This window comes from Budorcas taxicolor, chromosome 11, assembly GCF_023091745.1.
Source record: "Budorcas taxicolor isolate Tak-1 chromosome 11, Takin1.1, whole genome shotgun sequence".
Lineage (NCBI taxonomy): Eukaryota > Metazoa > Chordata > Mammalia > Artiodactyla > Bovidae > Budorcas > Budorcas taxicolor.
In genome coordinates this window covers 157,137,474-157,162,771 of record NC_068920.1, presented here as the reverse complement: position 1 = coordinate 157,162,771, position 25,298 = coordinate 157,137,474, and the positions used below count along the sequence as shown (strand labels likewise).

The 25,298-nt window shown below is 52.8% G+C and overlaps 1 protein-coding gene across 3 annotated transcripts in view; it reads right to left on the bottom strand.

The window, feature by feature from the left end:
* RALGPS1 (Ral GEF with PH domain and SH3 binding motif 1) overlaps positions 1 to 25,298 on the bottom strand; it is a 300,327-nt gene that overhangs the window by 27,059 nt on the left and 247,970 nt on the right. For all 3 annotated transcript variants that reach the window (XM_052647831.1, XM_052647832.1, XM_052647833.1), the window contains exons 10-12: positions 24,158 to 24,295; positions 21,722 to 21,815; positions 17,187 to 17,254 (exon numbers count right to left, since the gene is read on the bottom strand). In XM_052647831.1, coding sequence (XP_052503791.1) covers positions 17,187 to 17,254; positions 21,722 to 21,815; positions 24,158 to 24,295 — 300 coding nt within the window. The remainder of the gene's footprint in view (positions 1 to 17,186; positions 17,255 to 21,721; positions 21,816 to 24,157; positions 24,296 to 25,298) is intronic.

Sequence of the window (25,298 nt, the reverse complement as noted above, 5' to 3'; positions counted from 1 at the left end):
GGTGCAAACACTGCAGTAAAGAGCCCCAGGTCCCAACCTATGTCAAAGGGAGGTGACCCCAGATGATAGCTGAGAGCCAGGGTTTCCGCAAAGGGGCTCGGTTACTTCCTGCGGAGCACACTGAATGTGGGGCAAAGCAGGGGGTTACTGCCTGGCCGTGCTGGGGAACATCCTGGAGGGCCTGTGAGGCCAGAGGTCCACCCAGGGCTCCCGATCCTCCACCACAAGATGCTGCAGACCCACTAGTGACCTGAGGGTCCCTGGGTCCTCCAGCATGCTTGGCTCATTCTTATTTTGGCATCCAAACCAACGACCCTTGTCCCCAGCCTGTCCACTATGGGAAGTCCAGCTTCTGGCACTTTGGAGGGTTCCCGAGGTGAAGAACTCACGAAAATCTCGGGCTCTGAACTCCCACTCCCGGAGATGGTCCCACCCCTCTGTGCCTCCTCCACATCCCACTCCCTGACCCCTACATCCTCTCCGTCACTTCCCTGAGGCCCCACCACCAAGCCCTGCACTAGGTCTCCGCTGTTCTCTTCAACAACTGTTTCCAGACGTCAGCCCCTCCTTCAGTGCCTGCACAGCTATCAGACCCCCTCCAGAATGCTGCCCCTCTCCTGCCATGAGAGCACTGCCTGTGGGTTTGGTTGCACCTCTGGTGACACCAGGCTTCCTGCCAGGCCCCCGGGGAACAGGGACCTCCGCCCCAACCTTCTGTTCCCTCCGGGAGTCCACTGCACCGCTCCCCCTTCTCCTGCCTGGTCCATTCCCCAGTTTATGCATACACTCTTAGTTTCTCACCTTCTGCCAAAGAAGGTTTCCCTGGCCCGGCTCTCCTCCCAGGCGCCACACTTCCTCAAAAACCAGCCTGCCCCCTACTCCGCTGCCACCCCCTCACTCACTCCTCAAGTCACTAAATCTGGTTTCTATTTCCTAATGACATTTCCATTGACCTCCTTTAGGCCAAATCGTCAAGCGTTCATTGGCTTCCTCACCAGTGCCCTTGGCGGCTGATACAGGTGATCGCTCCTCGTAAGCCTCTGCTTCCTGGGTGCCTGTGATGTCACTCACGCCTGCTTCTCCCTGAGCCTCTTCGATTGCTGTCACTAAGCCTCCTCCATGGGTTCCTTATCCCCCAGTGGCTGGTATTGTCTACACAAGCCTCCCTCTTTGGCTCCTGGTTCTGATTTAACTCAGCAGGTTGGCTGATGACTCTTAAACCTTTACTGCCATCCTTTTTTGTTGTTGTTGTTTGTATTAAAGAGCAAGGGAGCTTATGGATATGCACAACAGTTACTTATTTTTTAAATATCTATTTAGTTACTTGGCTGCACTGGGTCTTCATTGTGGCGTGTAGGATCTTTAGTTGCAGGCATGTGGAAGTTAGCTCCCTGACCAGGGGTCGAACCCTGAATGGTGAGCCCAAGGAGTCTTAGCCACTGGACCATCAGGGAAGTCTCCAGCCAACCTTTTTTTTTTTTTGAGCCTAAGACCTGCATTTCCTTCTGTTGGCTTGATTCCTTCATCTGAACTTTCCTCAGTTCAGTTCAGTTCAGTTTAGTCGCTCAGTCATGTCCGACTCTTTGCGACCGCACGAATCGCAGCACGCCAGGCCTCCCTGTCCATCACCAACTCCCGGAGTTCACTCAAACTCATGTCCATCAAGTGGGTGATGCCATCCAGCTATCTCATCCTCTGTCGTCCCCTTCTCCTCCTGCCCCCAATCCCTCCCAGCATCAGGGTCTTTTCCAATGAGTCAACTCTTCGCATGAGGTGGCCAAAGTATTGGAGTTTCAGCTTTAGCATCATTCTTTCCAAAGAACACCCAGGACTGATCTCCTTTAGAATGGACTGGTTGGATCTCCTTGCAGTCCAAGGGACTCTCAAGAATCTTCTCCAAGATATCTTAAGTTCAGCCACGGTTGAACTTGAACCCTCTTTCTGTATTTCCAGCCTTGGCTGGAGGCCCTGCTGGCCACTCAGTCACCTGGCCTGGAAGGAGCAGTCATCTTGGCTTCCCCAAGACTGTGACTTGCCTTTTCTCTTCTTACTCAGTTCAGTTCAGTCACTCAGTTGTGTCCGACTCTTTGCAATCCCATGGACTGCGCCATGCCAGGCTTCCCTGTCCATCACCAACTCCTGGCGCTTACTCCAACTCTTGTCCATCGCTTTGGTGATGCCATCCAAACATCTTATCCTCTGTCACCCCCTTCTCCTGCCGACTTCAATCTTTCCCAGCATCAGGGTCCTTTCAAATGAGTTGGTTCTTTGCATCAGGTGGCCGAAGTATTGGAATTTCAGCTTCAGCATCAGTCCTTCCAATGAATATTCAGGACTGACCTCCTTTAGGACAGACTGGTAGGATCTCCTTGCAGTCCAAGGGACTCTCAAGAGTCTTCTCCAATGCCACAGTTCAAAAGCATCAATTCTTCAGTGCTCAGCTTTCTTTATAGTTCAACTCTCACATCCATACATGACTACTGGAAAAACCATAGCTTTGACTAGAGGGACTTTTGTTGGTAAAGTAATGTCTCTGCTCTTTGATATGCTGTCTAGGTTAGTCATAACTTTCCTTCCAAGGAGCAAGCATCTTTTAATTTCATGGCTGTAGTTACCATCCACAGTGATTTTGGAGACCCCCAAAATAAAGTCTCTCACTGTTTCACCATCTCTTCTTACTCAGCACACACAATCGCCAAGACCCCTAGGTTTTGTACACCCCCTCCCTGTCCATCTCTCTTGTCACTGACTGGTCTGAGTTACCACACTTTCTCTTCTTCCTGCAGCCAGTCTGCTGCTACTGCTGCTGCTGCTGCTAAGTCGCTTCAGTCGTGTCCAACTCTGTGCGACCCCATAGACGGCAGCCCACCAGGCTCCCCTGTTCCTGGGATTCTCCAGGCAAGAACACTGGAGTGGGTTGCCATTTCCTTCTCCAATGCATGAAAGTGAAAAGCGAAAGTGAAGTCGCTCAGTCGTGCCCGACTCTGCGACCCCATGGACTGCAGCCTACCAGGCTCCTCCGTCTGCGGGATTCTCCAGGCAAGAGTACTGGTGTGGGCTGCCACTGTAGCCAGTCTGAACTTCTCAGATCCAACCATCATACAGATTCATGAAAGTCTGATGAGTGAAAAGCCTGAAACTGTCAGGGGCATGGTGCTCAAATCCTATTATACTTGGTCATTTCAGCTGATCTTAAAATTCTGAAGAAGAAGAAAGGGACAAAGTAGTCACAACAAATTTTGAGAAGAACAGCGCAGGACTTGTCCTACCAGTTATCAGACCAAAACGTAAGACAAAAGTAACTCAAACAGTTTAGTGTCGGTGCATGGACAGAGAAACCGTTCAGTGAATCACAAGTGAGAGTCTAGACTTCATGGTGGCGGTGGCATTACAAGCTAAAGGGAAGACAGGGTCTTTTCAGTACATGGGTCTAGAACCATTAGGTTCCATGTGGAGAAAGATGAAATTATTGAGTCCTCCTACCTTACACTATGCAAGCGGATTAATGATATATATATATGAAAATGCAAAACTACTGGAAAGAAGAAGGAGACAATCCTTATGACCTTGGGGAAAGGAAAGAAACAAAGGGCATAAAACTTCAAGGAAAAAAAAATGAGGGGAGAGAGGCTCAAGAGGAAGGGGATATATGTATAATCATGGCTGATTTGTGCTGTTGTTTGGCAGCAACACAACATTGTAAAGCAATTTTCCTCCAATTAAAAAATAAATTTTTAAAAATGAAAAAATTTGATTAAACATTTCTGTACCAAATCAAGCCAATAAACAAAAGACAGGAAAAGCAACATTAGATGGCAAGGTGTAGTCTGAGAGAAGGAATGTGTCATCCACATCACCATCAAAGTTCTGATTTATAGAGAACTTCAAATACCAGTAAGAAAGAGACAAACTACGCCCCAAGAAAATGCGCAAAGGAAACAAATCGGAAATTCACAAAAGAGGAAATGGCCTCAATGACCAATAACTATATGGAAAGATGTCTTAACCTCACTGGTAATCATGGGAATGCAAATTATAGTAAAACTGAGATACATTTTCAACTCACTGGATTGTAAAAAAAAAAAAAAAAAAGATTAGCCTGACAATATCAAATGTGAATGCTAATTAAGGGCTCATTTTTGTGTCAAATACTTGAAAAGCAATTAGCAATGCTGAGTAAAGGTGCCTTCATGGCATCACCATGACCCCAGGATTCCAATTCTGGATGTCTGCCTTCAGGAAACGTGCATCCTTGCACAAGGGGGACACATTTCCTTTCCAAGGACGTTCCAAGTGGAAACAACCTGCATGCCCCTCGGTTGGAGAAATGGATAAGGGAGCTGCAGTGCATTCATTCAACAAATTCTGCAGAGCAGGAAGAAAGGAAGAAATTGGATCTGCAGGTATCCACATGGATACAACGCATATGACAGAAACACACGGTCAGCAGGCAGAGCGAGTTGCAGACGAATGTCTAGGTGAATGGCATGATGCCACTTGTGTAATATTTTTAAAAACTAGTATACATTTTTGTATGTACGTGCGCATGCTAAGTTGCTTCAGTCATGTCCAACTGTGGGACCCTATGGGCTATGGAGCTCCAGACTCCTCTGTCCACAGGGATTCTCCAGGCAAGACTACTGGGTTGCCATGCCATCCTCTAGGGGATCTTCCCAACCCAGGGAATGAACTCGCGCCTCTTATGTCTCCTGCCTTGGCAGGCGGGTTCTTTACCACTAGTGCTATCTGGGAAGCCCATATATAGGTATACGTGTAGTAAAATACAAAAATCCACACAGGAAAAACACAAAATGGTATGGGGACAGGAGATACCTCCATACGGAAGAAAGGGAAAGGATGGGGTGTAATCTATCTGTAAACAATTTAGGAGATATAAAGCAAATATGCCAAAATGTTCACTTCTGTTAAATATGGGTGGGAGGTACCATAGATATTCTCTTTGTAGAAAGGTTTCATGATTTAAAATGAACATATTTGAAAAATGAGTGGACACTTTCTCTGTACCAGGTGCCGTGCTAGGGGCTGTGCTAGAATCCAGGACTATCCTTCCCCACCCTGTGCCAGGAACTGGGGGCTGTATGATGGGGCCTTGGTCAGTGGGCTCCCTTCTGCCTGGTTGCCTGGGCCACCTGGCTAGGTGGCAGGAGATAGTGCTGTCAGAGATGCTCCGGGTCTTTGCCCAAAACCCATCAACCAGGACTTCCTGGGAGCTAAAACTCCATGCTCCCAATGCAGAGGGTCTGAGTTCTATCCCTGGCTGGGGAACTAGACCCCACGTGCCCCAAAGAAGACCTAGCGAAGTCAAATAAATAAAATAAAGAAAACAAAACCCATCAACCTCCACTGTTAGCAGAAGTGTCCTTGCTTAAAATGTCTCAACTCTCCCACCTCTAGCAGGATTGAATATAAATCTTTAAGTTAAAGGGTCCAGAGATAGGAAAGGAAACCGCACACACACACAAAGAAAAAACCAGATGGAACCAGCTGGGCCCAAGATGGCGATGAATGTGATTTCCAACAGACTCTGAGTCTCCTTGTACCTCCATCTGACTACATTAGCATATTAAATGACACATCCACTGGTGGCCAAGACTGGACATTAAGGACCAAAGAATAGAAAGGGGGTGGCATCCTACTCCCTTGAAAAAGCCCCATCCCTCCCCCCGGTAGACTAAGGCATCTGCCTCCCCATTATCAGCCTCACTGCTCATCCTTTTGTCTTTACTCTGTTAATTTAGTTCCCTTTTCTCCATTCTTTGGCCACTGAATAAAGCTTCTGATGTGTTGATTTCAGCTTCTGTTCTGTCATTTGCCCACTCAGACCTGAATGGGAGTAAAACCCTCCTCCACTGAGACAGAGAGCTCAGGCTCGGGCCGAGCAGGGGGATCCAGAAGACCTAATTTGATAAGAAGAGGGGGCGCTGTCTGAGGTCCCAATTCCAGCCTGCATGTGGCATCATCTCAAGAACTGGGGCTCCGACAGACCAACCCATGACGCTGATGTCAGAGAGTAGTGGCCTGGACTTCGCCAACCCTGGGAGGGCCCATGGGAGCCAGCAAGGACTGCGGCTAAGCTTTGTGTATGCCTGCACTTTCCTGTGAGGGGTTCCACGTCGCTGTCAGCTTCTCTGAGACTGTCATTCTTAACCAGGGCATGTTTGTATCAGAAGCATCTGGAGGGTGTGTGAGAAATGGAGTTTCCTGGGCCCAACCCAGGAGGGTCTAGTTCTGCTGATCTCAGGTGGGTCAGGGGTGCTGCTCTTCGGGTGATTCTGATGGGCACCCCGTGAAGAACTTCTGCTCAAAGCACAGGGATGAAAGCAAGTTCTGTCCCGTGTAGCTGCCGCGGGAAGGGCAGCATGGAAGCACCCAGCTTTGTTTCTGTTTTGTACGTATTGCTCAATAAGTGAATCCGTGCGGAGGGTGGAATGTGGCTTGTTTATCAGCTGCCTGTATGCAGGATCACAGTCTCGATGCCTGAGTCACTCTGGCTCCCACCCCGGGCTCAGTAAGTATTTTGTAAAGGTCATCTCGCCTGGCTCCTCCCCGTGGTTGGAACCAGTGGTCTCCTAGCATTAATAACAGTGATAATTGAGCTCTGCGGGCCTGGTCTCTGGCTGTGTGTGGTGCTGCCACCCAGAAGGTGGGTACTCGGAGGCGGCCCGCTCTACAGGTGAGAGCGCCCGTGAGCAGGACCTGGGCCCTGCGCCACTCTCTGGGAACCAGGGGAAGGGGGTGGGGGGTGGTGGCCCATGGTGGGGAAGGAGCTCAAGCAGTTAGTTCAGAAGTCAGGCATTAGGGGAAACCTGAGGAAGGAGGAACACGGCGACACATTCGAGGTGATCTGATCTAAGCATGAGGCACTTCTTGAAGGAAACGTGTGATAGATAAATGTCCAACTGCTGTTTCGGAGGAAGGGAAGGTGAGAGAGACTAACACCTCCATTGCTGAGTCCAGTGACTCCCGAGCCATTAGTACTCCTACAGCCGTCCTGTGGAGACCTCCCCGCCTCCAGGTCATGTGGCCGAGGGGAGCTGGGTTTGCTCCTCGAACCAGCTGCGTGTGCAGTGAGAAGTGGACACTCCGAGGCTCTTCTGGGAACCTCCTTGGCCTCGGCTCTCTCCTCACCCACTCCCTTCCCCACTTGCTTCCCAGAGGTTCCTGCGCCCTGGCTCCGACCCCAGTCAGGCTCTCCCGAGCCTCTGGACGCTTCCACTCAGCTCCTGACTCTCCCTCCAGGCCCAGGCGCGGATCCACCCCCTTTTCCTGGCTGCTTTGGATGGGAGGCAGGCCTGGCCTCAGATGCCCCTGAACTCCGCTGGGGTAAAGTGGGGGGCTGTGACCCCCCTGGGCCCAGGTCAAAGCTGATGCTGCTCTCAGTGCCCTGGGTCTCTGTCGCTCCTATCCCTGCACTGCGGACCAACAGCAAGACTTTGACGCTGAAGAAGAATTTCCATTCAGCTGGGACCTGGGGTGGGTGGGGGGGTGGCCTCTCTTCCAGTAAGTGCTACTGAAAGGCCTCACGTGCCAGCCCCACCAGGCCTGGCGGGGGGGTGGGGGGGAGGCGGGGTGTGCCATGTGACAGCACCCGGGACACGTGTCTTCCGGGACCGGTTCGGATCTGGGTGCTGACAAGTTTGTTCCTCCGTGTACTTGGGGCAGGGGCGGGGGCGGTGATAATGGGCTGGGGCTCTGGCCTGCCCTAGCAGAGTGTGGTCCCCACTGCCTGGCCCGATATGGCACAAGCAGCTGGAAAAACTGACCACGCAGCTTGACTATCTCAGAGGATTGCTCTATTTTTCCTCAGCATAATTTTTCCATGAATAATCTTTAAGTGGCTGTTTCTTTAGCAGTTTTATTGGAACATATGAGAACTGACAGTCATTGGGGAACAAGATATCATGAACGAAATCTGGTTTTCATTACACTTCTCTCAAGAAACCAACATGCTGCCCAGCAGACCACTCACTGATTGGAAGAGAAAAGAACACAGAGCCTTCTAACAATGGCTCTGGAGTGGGCAGGAAGGATGATGAATGGCGACAGCAAAGAACGTGGGACCCAAAGGCAGACAGGCCTGCACTCCCACTGGTACCTGCCACCTCCCGGCTGAGCGACTTTGGGCGAGTTACCTTGTGCCTCTGAGCATGAATTTTACGTCTGCAAGACAGGGGCACTAAGCCGGCCTGGCAGTACCCTGGTGAGGAGGAAGAGAGAGCGCTGGCCTCTCTCCTTCCTAACAACAGCCGGGGGGTGCGGCCCAGGCACTCTGAATTAGAGAGCTGACGCTCTGCCTTCGCAGAGTCAGTCAAGCGGGGACAGAGACAAGCATCCGGATAATTACACCCAGGAAAGACACCTCCTTTGATAAGAAAAAATAAAGAAATACGGTAATGGCAGGAACTACATCAATTGGATAATTATCACAACTGTGCCAGGGCTGGCGATGGTAATGGGTGACACTCACTGAGAATCTACCAGGGGCCAGAGACTGTGCTAAATCTTCTGGACAGAGGAACTGATGTCAGCGTCAAAGTAACACTGCCTCACCGGCCCTGATGGCGGCATCTCAACGTTACGATGTGGCACCTGCAGTCAGAAGGGTTAAGGAGCTTGCTGGGGTGAGGGGCTGGTGAGCGGTGGGCAACAGTGGCCCTGTGCTCCGTTTGTAATTCTAAAGGAAAGCGGCTCAGAAGCCACACACTACTCTGACCTTGGCAGCCTCCGTCTCAGCCGTCACTTTCTCTTCTCAGAGGCAGCCTTGGCCGGGCAGCCAGCCCCAGGACACTGCGGGGGCCACGGGCCTCTTCTGCCCACCCACGGGGGTCACAGGAGACAGGTCTGAAACGTCCCCAGTGCCTCCTGTTCCTTCTGTATGTTTCTCTTGGAAGAGAAAGAAATGGAGGGAAAGAACTGGAGGCCCCTCCCATCCTCAGGGGTTAAATTAGACCCTCACTGAGATACAGGGTCCGGTGTGGTGCAGAATTCACGGCCCCGAGGGTGGGAGTTCTCACAAAGAGGGTGACACCCCATCGTTCTGGGTGCACGTGACCCACGCCCGGCCTTCATGGCACCCGTTCATCTGAAGCTAAGTAGCTGTGTGTGATTTCCTGCTGACTGTCCTTCCCCACCCCCCACCACAGGAGGCAGGGACCGTGTCCCCGTGCCCAGCACAGGGCTGGGTGGGCAGCTGGAGCGCCAGCAGTGTGGGCCGAAAGCACCGGCATGGAGCCCACAGCTCTGCTGAGGAGGACACGCACCGGATCAGGGAGCCTCGTTCCCACGGGTCCCGGCAGCATCGGAGCGGTCCTGCCCCGGGTTAGCGCTGCCCGATTCAAGCAACCTGGCAGCCCGGCCGCCGCTCACGGGCTACGCTCCAAGTCTCGCACATCGGAGATTAATGGGAGGCAGCTGTGTCGGAGGGAAACGACTCAATCTGGAGTCATAAGACTTGCGTTCCATCCAGCCATGGCCCCAGGCTGAGCGGGGAGCCGGGGTCCATTCTCCTCGGGGTCTGAGCCTGCGCATAATCCCTGGAGGCCAGGATCACCACTGCCACGATCTGGAGCTTTGAGAGCACCAGCCTGAGTGTCTGGGGCGCGGGGCCCACATCCCTCCCAACTGCAAGGGGTTCTGTGTCTCCTCGTATCAATTCATTCATTCTCCATTTCATTTTGTTCCCACACTGGGGCTCTCATTGGGTCTGCCAGAGCGCTCTGGGCCCTGGGGACCCCTCTGCAGAGGAAAGCCTGTTTGTGTTGAAAGCCTTCTCTGGCCAGGGTTCCTGGTGGAGCCTGGGAGCCGGTGACTTTCACGTTCACACGTGTTCTTTGTTTCTCATACATGCAACTCTTATGGGTCCTTACTGTGAGCCAGGCTCTATTTCACATGTCACTCGGTTTGCCCTGGTTCATTTCCTTCTGAAATATGACATCCGATCACCTTTCAACTGCAGTGAGGCCTGGACGCTTTCTTCTCGCAGCCAGAGGCCCAAGTTCCCGGCTGCAGCAGGGCAGCAGCTTTGAGTCTTGGTTCCTCTGCTTGGCCTTGTCCTTAAGGGGCTACTAGGATGGGAGACTGCAAGGACAGAGCAGACATGAACTCCAGAGGGAGCCAGCAAAAACTGGTTCCCTGTCCCTTGAGTCCCTCACCTAGGGTCCTCTACCCACTCTGAGAATATGAGGGCAGAAAGAGGGGGGTCACTGCCCTCACCCATGGGGGTGCTCTCACTCTTCTCAACCACAGTGAGGGGTCTCCAGGCCACTCAAGGAACTTGCTATATGTCTCCAGCAGCTGGGAGACCTGGGGACTCTGAGTGCCTCCCTCAGGCCTGGAGTCCACACGGCTATGGCCACACCAGGGTTAGCTACACTCACAGATTCATCCAGACCAGGACAGGTGTGGCCTCTCATGGACCAAGGTGGTCCCTGTGAGTGGAGCTGAGGGCTGGAGAGGACTTCAAGCAGTAAGAAACGCGGTGGGCACTGGCTGAGGGCCCATGCAGTGCCCCCGCCGCACGCCCCAGAAAAGATCTCCATCTGCTCAGGTCAAGGGGTTGTGGGGTCGCCGGAAAACCCAGGAAAGTGCCTGTGAGAGGAAACAGCACCTGGAGTCGGCACTGAGCGCATGCCATTCTTGGCAACCAGACCCTGAGGTTAGCCCGCCAAGGAAGGTAGAGAGAAGTCCAGAATGGGGGATGGCAACACCCCCACTCCGCAGCCACAGCGGGAGGTCCCTGACAGGGCAAGGGGAGAAGAGGCAATGCCAAAGCATGTTTAGAATCTACTCTTACACAGACTCAGCCTTCTGAGGACCATGCTGGGACAGCATGCCACTCAGTGTGGCAACGTCACGGGTGCGCCAAGGTGGTCACCCAGAGCAGGGCGCTTCCTGCACTGCACCGATGATGGGGAGCCCAGGGAACTCCGGGGCCCTCTGGTGCATCCTGCTTCTTCCCTGTGCTGGGTACAGGCGACAACCAGTCCAGACCCCTGGGCTTAGCAACTGGCTCTGCCCCTTCCTCCAGGCGTGAGATGGGGGGAGCAAGCAGCCCAGTGCCTTCGCCTACAGGGCAGGTACACCGACCTCCCAAGGCAGGTGGAGATTCACCAGGCAAGCACATGGGGCGGGTTAGAGTGTGCCTGGCAGAGAGTACTCACTCAGTATGTGTCAGCTATGACTACCCTTAACCTGTTTCCCTACCTGTGAACCAGCTGGTGTGGTTGGTTTTAACACAGGTCCACAAATCCTGACACTCTCTTTGAGGGCTCAGTCTCCCTGCCCTCTCCTTGGGCCTGGCAGGCCTTTGAGACTGCCTTGACCGACAGAAAGAAAGCTGAGCGCCAAAGAATTGAGGCTTCTGAACTGTGGTGTTGGAGAAGACTCTTGAGAGTCCCTTGGACTGTGCAAGGAGATCCAACCAGTCCATCCTAAAGGAGACCAGTCCTGAATATTCACTCGAAGAACTGATGCTGAAGCTGAAACTCCAAGACTTGGGCTACCTTCGCTGACTCATTGGAAAAGACCCTGATGCTGGGAAATTGAAGGTGAGAGAAGAGGATGACAGAGGATGAGATGGCTGGATGGCATCATCGACCCGATGGACATGAGTTTGAGTGAACTCCGGGAGTTGGTGATGGACAGGGAGGCCTGGCGTGCCGCAGTCCATGGGGTTAGAGTTGGACACGACTGAGCGACTGAACTGAACTGACCTACAGAGCATGGCAGAAGTGAGGTTAAGTGATTTCCGAGGTCGGTCACGCAGACGGCATGATGCTTTGAGGACCTCTGCTCTTGGAGGGCAATACCATGCAACCTTTGGGTTCCACCCCAGCTGACAGCCAGCACCACGCACGTCCCGACGGTTTCAGCCCCAACATCCAGTCCCTCTCAGCCTTCCCGTCTTTCCCACTGAGACCCTAGTTGTCATGGAGCAGAGACAAGCCACCCTGGCTGTGCCCTGTCCAGCCTCCTGGCCCGAAAGTCTGTGCCTGTAGTAACATGGCCGCTTTGTGCCACTGGGTCCTGGGGTGGCGGGTTATGTGGCCAGAGTGCCTGGTACAGCTGCTGAATGTGAGCTGGAGCTGAGGTGAGGACCCTCTGGCGCCCCCGTCCAGTGCTCCATTGGCCATGCCATGCTGCCCCTCCATCTGGTCAGCATCAGAGCCCATCTGTGAGGGCCAGGAGCGAACATTCCTGAGTGGTAAGCGTGTGCCAGGCACCGTCTAAGGGTTTCTCTGGCCCAGCCACAGTCCATGAAGTAAGGCTACATGAAGTATTTATGGTGCTTTAGTCGCTAAGTTGCATCCGACTTTTGCGACCCCATGGACTGTAGCCAGCCAGACTCCTCTGTCCATGGGATTCTCCAGGCAAGAATACTGCAGTGGGTTGCCATTTCCTTCTCCAAAGTATTTAGTTATTCCTCTTCCCATTTCACCAATAAGAACACCGAGGCTCAGAGGGACCACGCCGATCACCCAAAGTCCCAGAGCTAGGAAGCGCTGGAGCTGGCCCTGCACTCAGGTCAGCCCGACTCCAAGATCTGCCTGGCTTTTAACCACTGGGCAACAGAAGGAAGACAGAAAGGTGTGTTGGCGAGCAGTCCTGAAGGTATAGGAACCTGCAGCCAGCCTGAGCTTCTCCATGGACTTGCTTTGCTGCCAAGGAATCTCAGAGAAAACCTGTCAGCTGGTTCAGCCACATGGAGGCGGGGCTCACGAGATCTGGAAATGTCTTCACTGGTTCCAAGGCACACACAGCACCAACTGCCCTCTCTCGGGGTCAATGTTCTTTACGATTTTTGCTCTCCAGGAAAATATTAGTTCATTTATATAAGCTAAACATTACATATGGGGGGAAATGGAAAACGTGGCATTCCTGGCCTTTTTTCTCCCCAGACCAGAAACTGGGAAGGTTTCTCCACTTCCTTTCTCACAGTCTGTCCATCTGCTGGTGTGGAGCTGCTGGCACGGCTCTTCCCCGGGCAGTGGAGAGGGGGGTGTGGGGGCATCGGAGGGACGCAGGGTGCAGCTGCAGCTCAGGGGACCACCTTGACACCAACCAAGGCCCCAGAGACCTCACAGGAGGGCTGCGTCCGACACAGAGCCTGTGTCTCCCAGGCAGGGCCAGTGAGCTGAGAGGAGGAGCGAGTGTAGCCACAGAGCGGGGTCAGGCAGCTCACACTGGCCTCCTGGGGCTGCTATTCCCCTCACCCCCCCAATCAGTTCCTCACACTGTCTGCTGCCCGCCTCCCCAGCTAAGGCAAGAATGAAGCCCACGAGGGCAGGTCTTCTCCAGGCTCCTCAGGGGGACTGGCTCACAGCCGGCCCCTGGCATGTGAAGCCTCCAGTGAACAGACTCTCCTGGGGCCTTTCCTTGGCAGGTGTGGGGTGCCTGCTGGCTGGAAAGAGCCCGGGACTGTAGCCCCAGCCCCCTCCTGAGGAGCCAAGGGAGGCTGCGTTCCTCCCATTCCTGGGACTGCAAGAGGCACATTCCTGTCCCTGGTCTGGTCGGGCTCTTGCCACGCAGCCCCATCTAACTGCCAGACGTGGAAGACCTCCCTGGAGCTGCCCTTTGTCCCGCTTGCAAGGGACCCCGCAGGTCCCCTCTGCTGTCTGGAAGCCGAGGCTGGGAAGCCAGGATCCCTGAGTGCATCTAAAGCCTTCCAGACACTTCTGGGCCCTCTGATGGTCCATGAAAACCTTAATACCCTGCTTCCAGGCTGGAGATGTGCAAAGTCAGCTGCAGACGCGCCTGGGTACCAAGGTCTGCTGGCCTCAGCACTTTGCTGGGAGGAGTGTGGAGTCAGCAGGCAGCAGGAGAACCAGGTGCCCACAGACCCAGCTGGGAGCCCAGAGACCAAGCACCCCACATGCGGGGCTCCAGGAATTCCAGGCCTGGGAAAGGCAGACACGGGACAGAGAAGCACAGAAAGCTGTCTAGCTTCCACAAGGGAAGTGCCCTGAAGCACGGAGAGCTGCAAAAGGGTGTAATGCAAGGTCAGCAGGCTCTGGAAACCAGCAGGTAGTGGATTAGGTTTGCAGACCTCAGGGTCTCTGTCTCAACCTCAACTCTGCTGCCATAGCGAGCAAGTAGCCAATGTGTCCACGGCTGTGTGGCTGTGCTCGGATACAAACCCGAGCGGCCTGCATCAGAGCCACGTGTGCCATTCCCCAGTGTAACAGGGGGCCTGACATGGTCGGGGAGCGGGAGGAGAGAGAGGAAGAAAGATTTCCCCAAACCCGAGTGCTGACTCACCGACAGAGGCAGAATCATAACACTGCCAGTAATAACATCATCCTAATAAAGTTACAGTTGATGAAGGTGTGCTCTGTGTCAGGCACACGTGATCTTAATAAATTCTCACAACCGCTCTCTGAGGGAGGTATTACTATGCCCACTTTACAGATGGAGAAATCAAGGCTCGGTGGGTACACAGGGTGTTCTGTCCGACCCTTCAGATGAGTCCTTCACCCTGCTTGGTGCCCTTGGGAGGCTAGACCCAAGAGGCATCTCTTGGCTCCCTCACCCCAGGCTTCCAGCTGGGTTTGGCTGATGAGAGGCTCCAGCTGCAGATACGGTGGGAGGGCAGAGGAGAGAGGGCAGGGCAATTTGGCTCCGCCTTTCCTCCTCCTTTACCCTTGGCTACCACAATTCCTGCAGAGCTGACCCCGTCCTCTGCGACTCAGCACTTGTTGGAGTTGGTAACAGTTTTTCTCCCCCAAGTCCTTCAGCCTAGAGGTGCTGGGGACTCCGCCGTCCTTGTGTAAAGTATTTATTCCTATTCCCATTTCACCTTCATTAACCCTCTTCCGGTGAGTCATCTGGGGGCAATTCTGTTTCCTGCCAGGACTCTGACTGATGCTGGGGGTTAGTTAACTGGCTGGCTTCTGGTTTCACACGGCCAATAAGGCCAATAAACCCCGGAGCCAGGTGGGGTTGAGGGGGGATGGGATGGAAGGAGGGTAGGGCTGAACCTTGAGGAGGCTGGACCTGGGGCCGGATCCCGGCCCTGGTAGCGGTTTCCATCCTAGGCAGGGCTCAAAAGTGAATGCAGGCCCTTCCCCAGTGGTCCTGTGACTAAGTCTCCACGTGCCCGGTGCAGGGGGCCCGGGTTTGATCTCTGGTCAGGGAACTAGATCCCACATGCCACAACCAAAGATCCCATGTGCTACAACTAAGACCCAGTGCAGCCAGAGACATAACATCGTATTTTTAAAAAGTGAACGGAGCCCCTCCTTTCCTGACCCAGCGCTCGGGGAATGGTCTGCTTCTGGAGGCCCCCAGAAGCAGTGTTAAGTTTTCTGTGCCTGGCTCCTGTCTCCACCTGGGGCACTGGGAGACAGATAAATCCTCCAGCTCGTCGGGCCATGGGGACCTGATGGCACCTGGGGAAGGCCTGAGATGCAGTCATCCTGTTCAGGTGTGCTAACCGGACAGGGTGCAGGCACCTCTTATTCAGAATGATCAGGAGATGGAAGGGCAGAACCCTCTGTATCCAAGCCCACTCTCTGCTCCAGAACCCTGGGATTCCCTCCAGAACAAAGAGCCTTGAGTGGTTAGCATTCCTACACCACTCTGATGGATCCCATCCACCCCTACCCACGGTCGGGTAAACGTGAGCATCGGGAAGGAACACGGCTGACTAAGTGGGAGAAGGTTCTAAAACAAGAAGGCAGAGATGAGACCAGCGCTAGAAACTTCTCTCTGGTCACTGCTGGTGGGTCATGGAAGGCAGTGGACGTGAGAGGAGACCATGGAAGACAGTTTCCTATTGGGCTTATGGAACCCTGTGAGGATCAAGTTTAGGCCAGGACTCTGTCTCTTGAGGTGTAGACAGCAGCATCCCCAAGCTGCGTGGATCAACCAGCGTCTCCATCTCTCTGGTAAGTTACCGTGGGACCCTGGGGGTGGGCTAGGGGAAGGGTCCAGCCTACACACTGGAGCCGGAAGAGGCTAGGAAAGGTAAGGCCCCTGGAGGAAACCCCGGAGTCAGGGCAGAGGCCTTGCCTGGCGGGGCCAGTGAGAGGCTGTGACATAGCCTCCTACGGCCCCAGGGTTCTGACACAGCAGCACTGCTGCACCAGCCTGGCTCCAGAAAGGGGAGTGAGTGGTTGGTTAGCAGGTCAACAGGTCAGGGGCAGGGGTCATGACACCAGGCAGCAGCCTGAGACAGCCACCTCCTCACCAAACACTCACTGCCTGTCAGACTCTACACTGCATGCCCTGCATGTATCATTTATATTCCAGCGACTCTGGGATGGGAGGCTTATTATCCCCCTCTTATGGGTAAGGAAACCGAGGCCCAGAGGGTGTAAAGTTGCTTGACCAAGACTGCAGTGGCCTGGCACCCAGGTGAGTGTCACATAAGCTCAAACCAGGAGGAGGAAGTACAATTGGACCTCAGCCTGCAATCTGATCCTGCCCGGAACAGCAGCAGAGAGCAGCCCTAGCAAGAGTCGGACACGACTTAGCGACTGAACAACAACCGAAAGGAAACTGTCACAGAGACAACTCTGAAGCAGCTGACACCACGTACACGTGGGCAGAGTGCTTTAAAAGCGTGGGTGGCCCAGCCCTCCAGGTGAGAGCTGGTTCCACCTCCACTTTGTGGATGACGCCCCTGAGGATCGGAGAGGTACGGTGACGGAGCTGGAAGCAGCACAGTTCGAGTCTGACTTCAAAGCCTGGGCCTCTTATCTCTACGGGACGCCATGTGCATCCCAAATATGGGAATAAAACCAATGCCCCAGGAAGGTGAGCCCTCTGTGTGTGGTGGGACCAAACGCCCCAGGCATCCCGTGCACCCCTCTGGGGCTTGTTACCCTGAGCCTGGGCGGGAGACCTGATGACAAGCATCCAGCTGACCTGGAGAGTGTCCTAGGTTTCTCCACTGAGTGCAGGCCGCCAGCTTGGGCTCTGATCTTGCGTCTGTTGGGTCTCAGACTCTCCCAGGGAGCCCCAGCCCAGAGGTGCCCTACAGGAACCCAGTGTGATCAGAAGCCTGGGCAGGCTGTGGGGGGTGGGGGAAGGCAGCTGTGAGCAGGGACGCTGAGGCTGCCAGCCAGCAAACTGGACTCTGGTCTTTGGCTCCACAGGCAAGGCCAACCCTGGCAGCCACGTCTGGGCCATTGGCGAGTCTGCCCCCACCCGAGGGGCTACGATACCTGCAAGATCTTCCTTGGAAGAGACTAGTCTCGGGGAGCTGCTTCCTGGTTCGATTCGGAGTGACAGTCTGAAAACAAAGATTTTCAAAGAATTAGATGGGCTCCAGGCTGTCAGAGGGGGAACCGGGCGTGTGCAAGCTGGGAACTGGGAAACTGGACTGCTGCTAAGGGCTATTCGGCACGGAGCCAGCAGTGCCCTGAGGTCTGCTCCAGATCACAGACACAGCTTTCCAAGGTCCCCAGGGGATTTCCACGACCAACAAATGATGGCTAGGGAAGACACAGTAAATAGTGTAATCGTGGCCCCTCATTGCCGGGCACAGATGTGTTCCTGCTCAAGACAACACTGTGAACTAGGAACACCATCCCCATCCTGTAGATGCAAAAAGTGAGGGGCAGCGAGGTTACACAGCTCTCCCCTGATGTGCAGGGCTAACAATTGGCCAAGCAGGGGATCGGGGCTGTCTGACCCCAAGCCAGGGGGTTTAATCACTACACTACATTCTCAGATGCCTCCAGAGAGGCATGACATAGTAGTTATTACTGTTTTTCTTTAAAGCATTGATTAAGAAACTTCTGGCTGAAAATGACAGAGTGAAGCTGGATGTCAGAGTTTCCCTCACCCAACAAGACCAATAAACAATTACAAACACTCAGGAGTAAAAGAGCTCCCCAGCTGCTACTTAACAAGGGAGGGGGCATGAACTTCAAGAACTTGTAGCCAGGGAAAGAAAAAGTGGATTGTGCAGCTGAACAAGAGCCATCACGTGGCCCAGCTCCCATCCTGACCTTGGACTTCTCAGGGGGTCTGAGCGGCTCCAGATTCGAGATAGACACGGATGGGGTGGTGGGTGGACGGCGTGGGGGATGCTCTGATGGAAATGAAGGCTCCATGGTGTGGCAGGGGTGGGGGTGCATCATCTGAAACCTGAGGATATCCCTTTCTGGAATGGGATTCAGCCCCCTGTTAGATGGAGGAAACACTGATGAAGGCCTTTTAACAGAGTCCCCTTCTCTAGAACAGATGGCTTGCTCCCTGCCTCCAAGGAGCCGGAGCCTTGCGTACATCCAGGCCGCACAGAGGGCAGAGACTGAGAACCCCTGTGCCTCTCAGCACAGCGGAAGGAAAACCAGCCCATCCCACACAGCGCAGCAGAACCAGACGGTGCCTCCTTCCATCAGAGCTGTGGACTAGCCAGAGGAAGCCTCTCACACGGGAGCAAGACGGAAAGAAACAGTGGAGCCAACTCAAACATCCTCACAAAGAAAGAGGACAGAGGGAGGAAGAGAGCACTGTCCAGATTGCTCGGCCCAGAGGGCAGCCCCAGGGGACACAGGGAAATCCCCCCAGGTGTTTGAGACTATGGGTTGTATAGAACCAAACCTGAAAAATGATATGGGAACACAAAAGATGGAAGGGGAGACTGGAGACCCCAGGGAACAAACCAAGGGTAGAAACGAGAGGACTGAAGGGATACCAGAGGAGAAACAGATCAACCCCAGCGACTGAGGATGAAAGAGATGGAGATTACAGCCATTATAAAGAAACTGATGGACATGAAAGGCAGATAGCATCCAGTGTATGGATTCCTGGAATGCCGGAGAGAGAAAAGCCAAAAAATGGTTCAGAAGAAGTGGTCGAAGATAGAAACCAAAAGAATTCCTCTGTGATGAAGAAAGAGCATATGCTGTTCCAGGGAAAGCTCCACTAGGAGGCAGTCCCCTTGCGAGACTTTTGAACTTTAAGGAATTCTTCCCACGAGGTAGAGAAAACAAGTCACTTACAGGAGGAAAAATCAAGACTGGCTTGAGACTTGTCTATAGCAGCATCCAGCGCCAGACGGCAGTGGAGCAGGTTCTCTGTGTCCTGCGGGAGGGAAACCAAGGAGCCCAGCAAGTTAGAGGTAGATGTTTCCACGAAAGACATGCATCAGAGTGTGGGGGACTTGAGCAAACCTGCTTCACGATGAAACCCAGCTAAATAAGGGACTGAGTTAAAATAAAGACTCCAGGAATGGAGACGCGACAGGTGGTAAGAACTGAAAATGTTTAACTAAAACGATTCCTAAAGAGTAGGAATCATGACTCCTGAACATGATGTGTGTGTTACAAACTTGGAGAAACAAGAAGATAACCAAGGAGGAGTTGGAAGGTGGCGCAGGGGAGGTGAAGGAGGCGGGTGGAGCTTGCTAACGAGCTCATCTTTTACGACCCGAGTCAATGGGCCCTGCTCACCATGGAAATCCAGTTAAAACAGAATTTAGGGACTTCAACCTCGTCATGTTCTTGCTGACCTCTTCTGTTAATCTTAGAAGGCTCTTTTAGGGAATAATATCTATTGTGGAGAAATGTTTATCTGAAGAGCAGCAATTCCTTATGTTTTATTTCAGTTCCTTTTTCTGGTTAAAATAAAATTGAAGTTGTTTTAATTAAAAAATAGCAAGTGCAGTATAATCCAATTTCAATAAATTCTATTCTTGCATCCATCCGTCTATCCATCCTTCTCCATGTGTACATATGCACTTTCTATGCACAGAAGGAGGCCCAGAATAACGCTTATTTCATGCCAACAGTCACGCTTTTTAAGTGGCAGGAATTTGGGTAATTTTTCTTAAATAAAGTAAAATAGATGGAAGACTGAGGAAAACAAAACACTGGTTGGGCTCCTTGGCACAGTGTCTTCAAGGTAAGAGGAAGCCTGCGTCCTCGGAGGTGGGGATCGAGCCGCTGGGTGTGCACTGGGCCATGGGGTGTGGGTCCCTCCAGCAGAGTCACAAGCCCTGGGCATCCTTTGTCACTCCAATCCAGGGCCCTCCTAGGAAGGGACCCCCTCATTGGTCTGGGCCCGGGACAAGAACACAGCCTTTCTCCCTGGGTGTGCCCATTTGGACCACAACAAAAGGCCTTTGTGAAATCCAGGCATTAAGTGCTAGGGGTGTTCACTGTCCTTCAGAATGGAAGGCGTAATTACTCACAATTTGCAGCTTGTCCAAGGATTAGCTCACGGTCAGAAGTATTTATGGACCATTTTTCTCCTTAAAGTATATTAGTGTTAATGAAAAACTACTGTCTTTTTAATAAAATTATTGGCACACGAATGGAAAATGTTATCCCAGAACCTAACTGGGAATAATTTCCCACTCCAGGGTACTCTTTTCAGGAACAGCAAATGCTTTGTAAGTGACAATGAGCAATTTGTGGCAAACATAATTTGAATGGTCATCTCTGGCCCTGATCTATTGTTGTTATGATTATGTAACAGATCAAAATGTATTACATTCTATTTTAACAAAATATTGTACAATAACAACTAAAGGTATCACCTCTATATTTCTAAAGACAGTCAAGCATTAGGAGGACCATGTGGGTAGCTTTGGAAACAAATACAGATTTCCAGGCCCCATCCCAGACATGTGGGTGGCTAGAAGGCTTCCTAGGTATCTCTGGCCCATGGTCAGGGCTGAAATCCATTACCGCAGAGCTGGTGAGGGTGGTGTTACTTCAACAGCCATTCCCAAGGTCTTGGTGAATGAAAACAGGTAACCTGAAGGTGTCCCTAGTGGCCACAGTTTCCAACAACTTAGATGAAGAGCAAATCATCAAGCTGACCACGTTTTAAAATGTAAAACTGGAAAAGATTACACAATATATTGGAGAGCAGGATTCAGAGAGATTATGCATGCTTTACTGGAAGCAACCAATAAGAAAAGATTTAAAAGAACACATGCAAAGCTGGCGTCTAGGTGGGGAAATAGATCAATTACATGATGTCCAAGACTAGCCTTGGTAATAGGCCGTGTGAGAAGCCCTGAGGTTCTGAGTTGACCTCAAGCTCAAAATGAGTCAAGAAGATGTCCAATCAATATGGGGGACATGTAAAGGTACTATACTCCAATAACAACTCAGCAGGAAAAAAAAAAAGTATGGTGGACAGACTCAACATGAAAAGTCCTCCTTCTCCCTCTAATTACATAGAAATGCTGAATAAATTCCCAGCTGCCACAGATGAAGACAGAACTGAAAGCCAGAGCAGGTGAGGGGGAGATGAGGCCAGAGGGCCCACCGGGGTCTTTATGGGAACTGGGTGTATTCTATACGTGCTGCGTGGGATGGAGATGGAGCCTCCACCAGCGCCAGGTGGCGAGAGTCCAGCAACAAGTGGGGGCCCCAGGGAGCTGCCTCGTCCGTGAACAGGCTCTCGAGAACTCTGTTTGGCAGCCCGGAGATGAGTCTAGAAAGCTGCCCTTCCGCTCAGTGCTCTGAGTGGGGAGTCCATCGTGAGAACCTGGAGCATGAAGCCTGCACCACACACCACTGTGGAGCCGCAATTTTACCCTCCCCACTGGAAAAAGTCACGCCGCGAAGCTGATGGAACACCATCCTCTGTCCAGAGGGGCCGATGGGGGCGACTGGGGTGGGAGGAGACGCTCGGCAGCCCCGCTGTGGGCTCTGCGGGGTCCGAGGCTGAGCACTCACGTGCTGGGGCGGGGCGCGGGCGCTGCTGCCCGGGAGGCCGGGGCGGGGCGGGCACTCACTTGTAGTTGTCGTCCTCCACGAACTTCTGCAGCTCTTCGATGTAGCGCACGGACTTCAGGTACTTCTGCACGTGGGGCAGGGTGGTGAGGTGGTCTGCAAGAGAAGACCCAGGGGCTTCAGTCTCTCCCCGTCTTTGTCTCTCCCTGTCTCTGGGCCCCACACGAGACGGGACTGAGACATCTAGGCAGTCTTTCAACAGTTGGTGATGAGCCCTTGGGCCAGGCCTGGCCTGGGCACTGGGCACAGAGTGGACCCTCGAGGCATGCCCCCTAGATGGCTGGGCCACAGACCCCACACCCCAAGGTCACCATGGTTCCTTGGCTGAGCAAAGATGGGTCTTGGTGGGGGGTGTGGTGGGGAAAGATGGCCTCCAGAACAGACCAGAGCCAGATGTGTGCCCTCGAACAGGTTTCCACTGGAATAATTGGACCAGTCTCCCTCACCACCCCCACCGGCTCCGTGTGACAAGAATGAATAGATCCTGTTCAGCCTGGTGAGCAACCCAAACCCAGACTCGGGCACAGCCTGAGAGCCTGGCTGCTGCACCCTGAGAAGATGGGGAGGGGCCTCGATGCTTGAACACCTGCTCTGTGCCAGGCTCTGCCCCGGGTGATTTCTAGAAGCCATCTGGCCTCAACCTTTGCACCTGCCTCATTTCCAGGAATAAGATGCGCGGAGGAGGAAGCCACAATAACTTGCAAGGTCACTCCACTGAGAAGTTTTGACCCGAGTCACCTGTGGCCTCGGCCGCACAGCGCTGTCTGACTTTGTCCTGGGCTGATCCTCAGACCGTCATGGTTACTGCACTCTTTCTGAGGGGTCCCCACACGCTTCCTGATCCTCTCTGCCATTCTCCACTGGTTGGGACAGAACTGGTTGAGGAGGGAGGTGGAGGCAGTGGAGGAGGCCTTGAGGAGGAGCAGAAAAGCGGGTGGGAAGGGCCGCTGCTTTCCTGGGGCGGGGGTGGGGGGTTCGCAGTGCATCTGGGTGCCAAGATGAGCCTCTGATGACTCTGCCCAGTAACCGTGAGATTCTCAGCGGGTCATTCAGTTTCTCTAGGGCCTCAGTGTTCTGGTCTCTGAAATGGGGATAAGAACCCCTGCTTCACAATGCTGATGAGGGGGAAGATACAGGTATACAGAACAGCAGTAAGAGTGAGCATTTCCTGAGCTCTGATCAAACGCTGGGGCGAGGGCCTGGCACACACACCTCCCTGTTGTCACTGATGAGAAAGCCTCAGAGGAGACAGACTTTTCAAGAAGCAGGGCTGAGACATGAAGCCGCATCTTTCTGACCCTGGAGCCGAGCCTATAATTGCTCTGCTGGCCAGCATGACCAGTGCTGAGGCCCCAGGGAGCAGAAAGGGCCCAGGGAATTCAGGCCCCTTCCTGCTCTCTGCGCAGGAGAGCTGGTCTTCAAGTGTGGGCCTGCCACTCCCCCGCCCCGCAGTGTTTGTTGAAGGGGTACTCCTGAGCGGACCTTTGGGTTTTGTTCCCCGCCCCCACAGTGGCCTTCCTACGTGAAGGCAGCTGGCTTCTCCCACCCCGTGTGATGGAGGTAGGGTTGGTCTCTTCTCCTCCTATTTTGCTGCTTCCTGACTTCGACTCCTCCCCCTCCTGTGAAGCTCTGTTCCACGGAGACAAATTACCACAGCTGTACCACCTTTCCCCTCTTCCCTGTGACTTCTGCCATGTGGCACCCAGGTCACTCAGGCCTATTCCTGGAGGACCTGGGTACCTGACTTCCGGCTGAGCCCATCCCCCAGTGTCCACGTGGCTGGCCCATCGGCGTCTTCAACAATATCTCCTCCATCCATCTCAGATGCACATCATCAGGGCCACCCTTTGGATCTGGTCACCTGTGGCAGAGCCTGGCTAGTTGTTGACCAAGTCAACGCTCTTTTCTCTCTAGGCCCACAGCTACGTTGCATTCCTACCTTCCCCTGGACAGACGCAAAGAGTGCCATGTGCAAGTCTGACCCAGAAGTCCCATTCTTATACGATTCTCTCTTCTTCTGCATCTGCCAGCTGGATGCAGAGTTCCATGGAGGACTCGGCGCCGTGGGACGTGGTGGAGCCACATGACAGAGGAGCCTGAGTGCCAGAGTGTACTTGGAGGAGAGCCACCCAGGAGCTGCCCACAGAGCTCTTCATGGATGGAAGACCTGGCTCTGCCACTGACTAGGCGTGTGCCCTTAGAGAGGAGACCGCAGTGTGTGCAGCCCCGGTTTCCCCACCTGTGATACAGGGATGGTGGCGTCTAGTCTACACAGTCTTTGAAGATCAACATGCTGGCAATGGGTCCAGCACGCATTCGATGCTCAGGATATCAAAATGAGGAGCCTTGGGCGGGGACTACCTGGTCTCCAGAACTTACTCACTGATAATGTGCTGCACCCAAAAGATTTCACAATCCCACCAACCAGGGGGACTAACCATAGCTGCAGGAAACTTGTAAGTCAGCAATTATTCGGAGAATATTGTTCATCTGATTGGATCTTTGCTCGTTTTCCATGATGCTGCCTGAGGCAGGATACGCAGAATCTATGTAGATTAAATCCAGAAGATAGATGCCTAAAACCAAAGAAGATATTTAATGATGGAAGGTGTTCATTAAGCAGAACGGCACAAAACAGAACTGCTCTGCTAGAAGGTACATGGTGACTTATGGAAAACTGCGATATGATTTGGACTTCAATTCCAATCCCGACTACTAACTGTTCACATAAACTACTCAACTGTAAATCAAACATCTGAGCACCAACCAAAATGAATGCTGGCAAGATTTTAGCATTTTGGGTTCGTACAGTCTTCCAGCAACAAGGGTTATTCCCTGTAACCCAGCTGGAAAATAACAGGACATGACAGGGATGAATGAATACTTGTGTTTTATCAACCACTGCAGTTTAATAGGTCTAAGGTGTCATACCCATGAGAACACTGCTTGAATTCAGGTTTTCATTTATTCACTTAACTGTTTGTCTATTTGTTTATCTTTCCTTATATGCACGCACACACACACACACACACACACCAAATCAGAAATAAAGGAACAAAAGAAGAAATCAAAAAAGCAATAGTCCTTGGTACAAAGAAGTAAGGCTAGACAGAGAATTCTCCTGCTAAGGGTGCTTAATAAGAAAATAACGCGTGATGTAAAAACATTGCTGTGATAGGCCAGTAGGGAGCCTAAGCACAGCCTCATGGCATCACCCCAAGGGGAATTCGGGACAAGCTGACTAACCAGAGATGGGGGAAGAGGACTGGCTGTGCAGTGTGGTGCAGCTGACTGGCTTGCTGAGGGCCACACTTCAGAATCTCGAGGTGTGCGTGGACAACGGGTGGCATGGCCTTCCAGCAGCCCCCTCCAGAGTACTGCCCCTAAATCCATAACACTGGTGAAAAGCACGAGTAGTGATGCAAAGCAGAACTGAAGGCAGAAAACACTGAACAATGCAAAGAGGAATGGCTGATATTAATTAAAGGCATGGGCGATTGAGAAGATCTAATGATTACTATCTTCTATGCACAAAGCAATACTGCACCAAAATATGCAAAGCAAAAAAGCGCCAAAAAT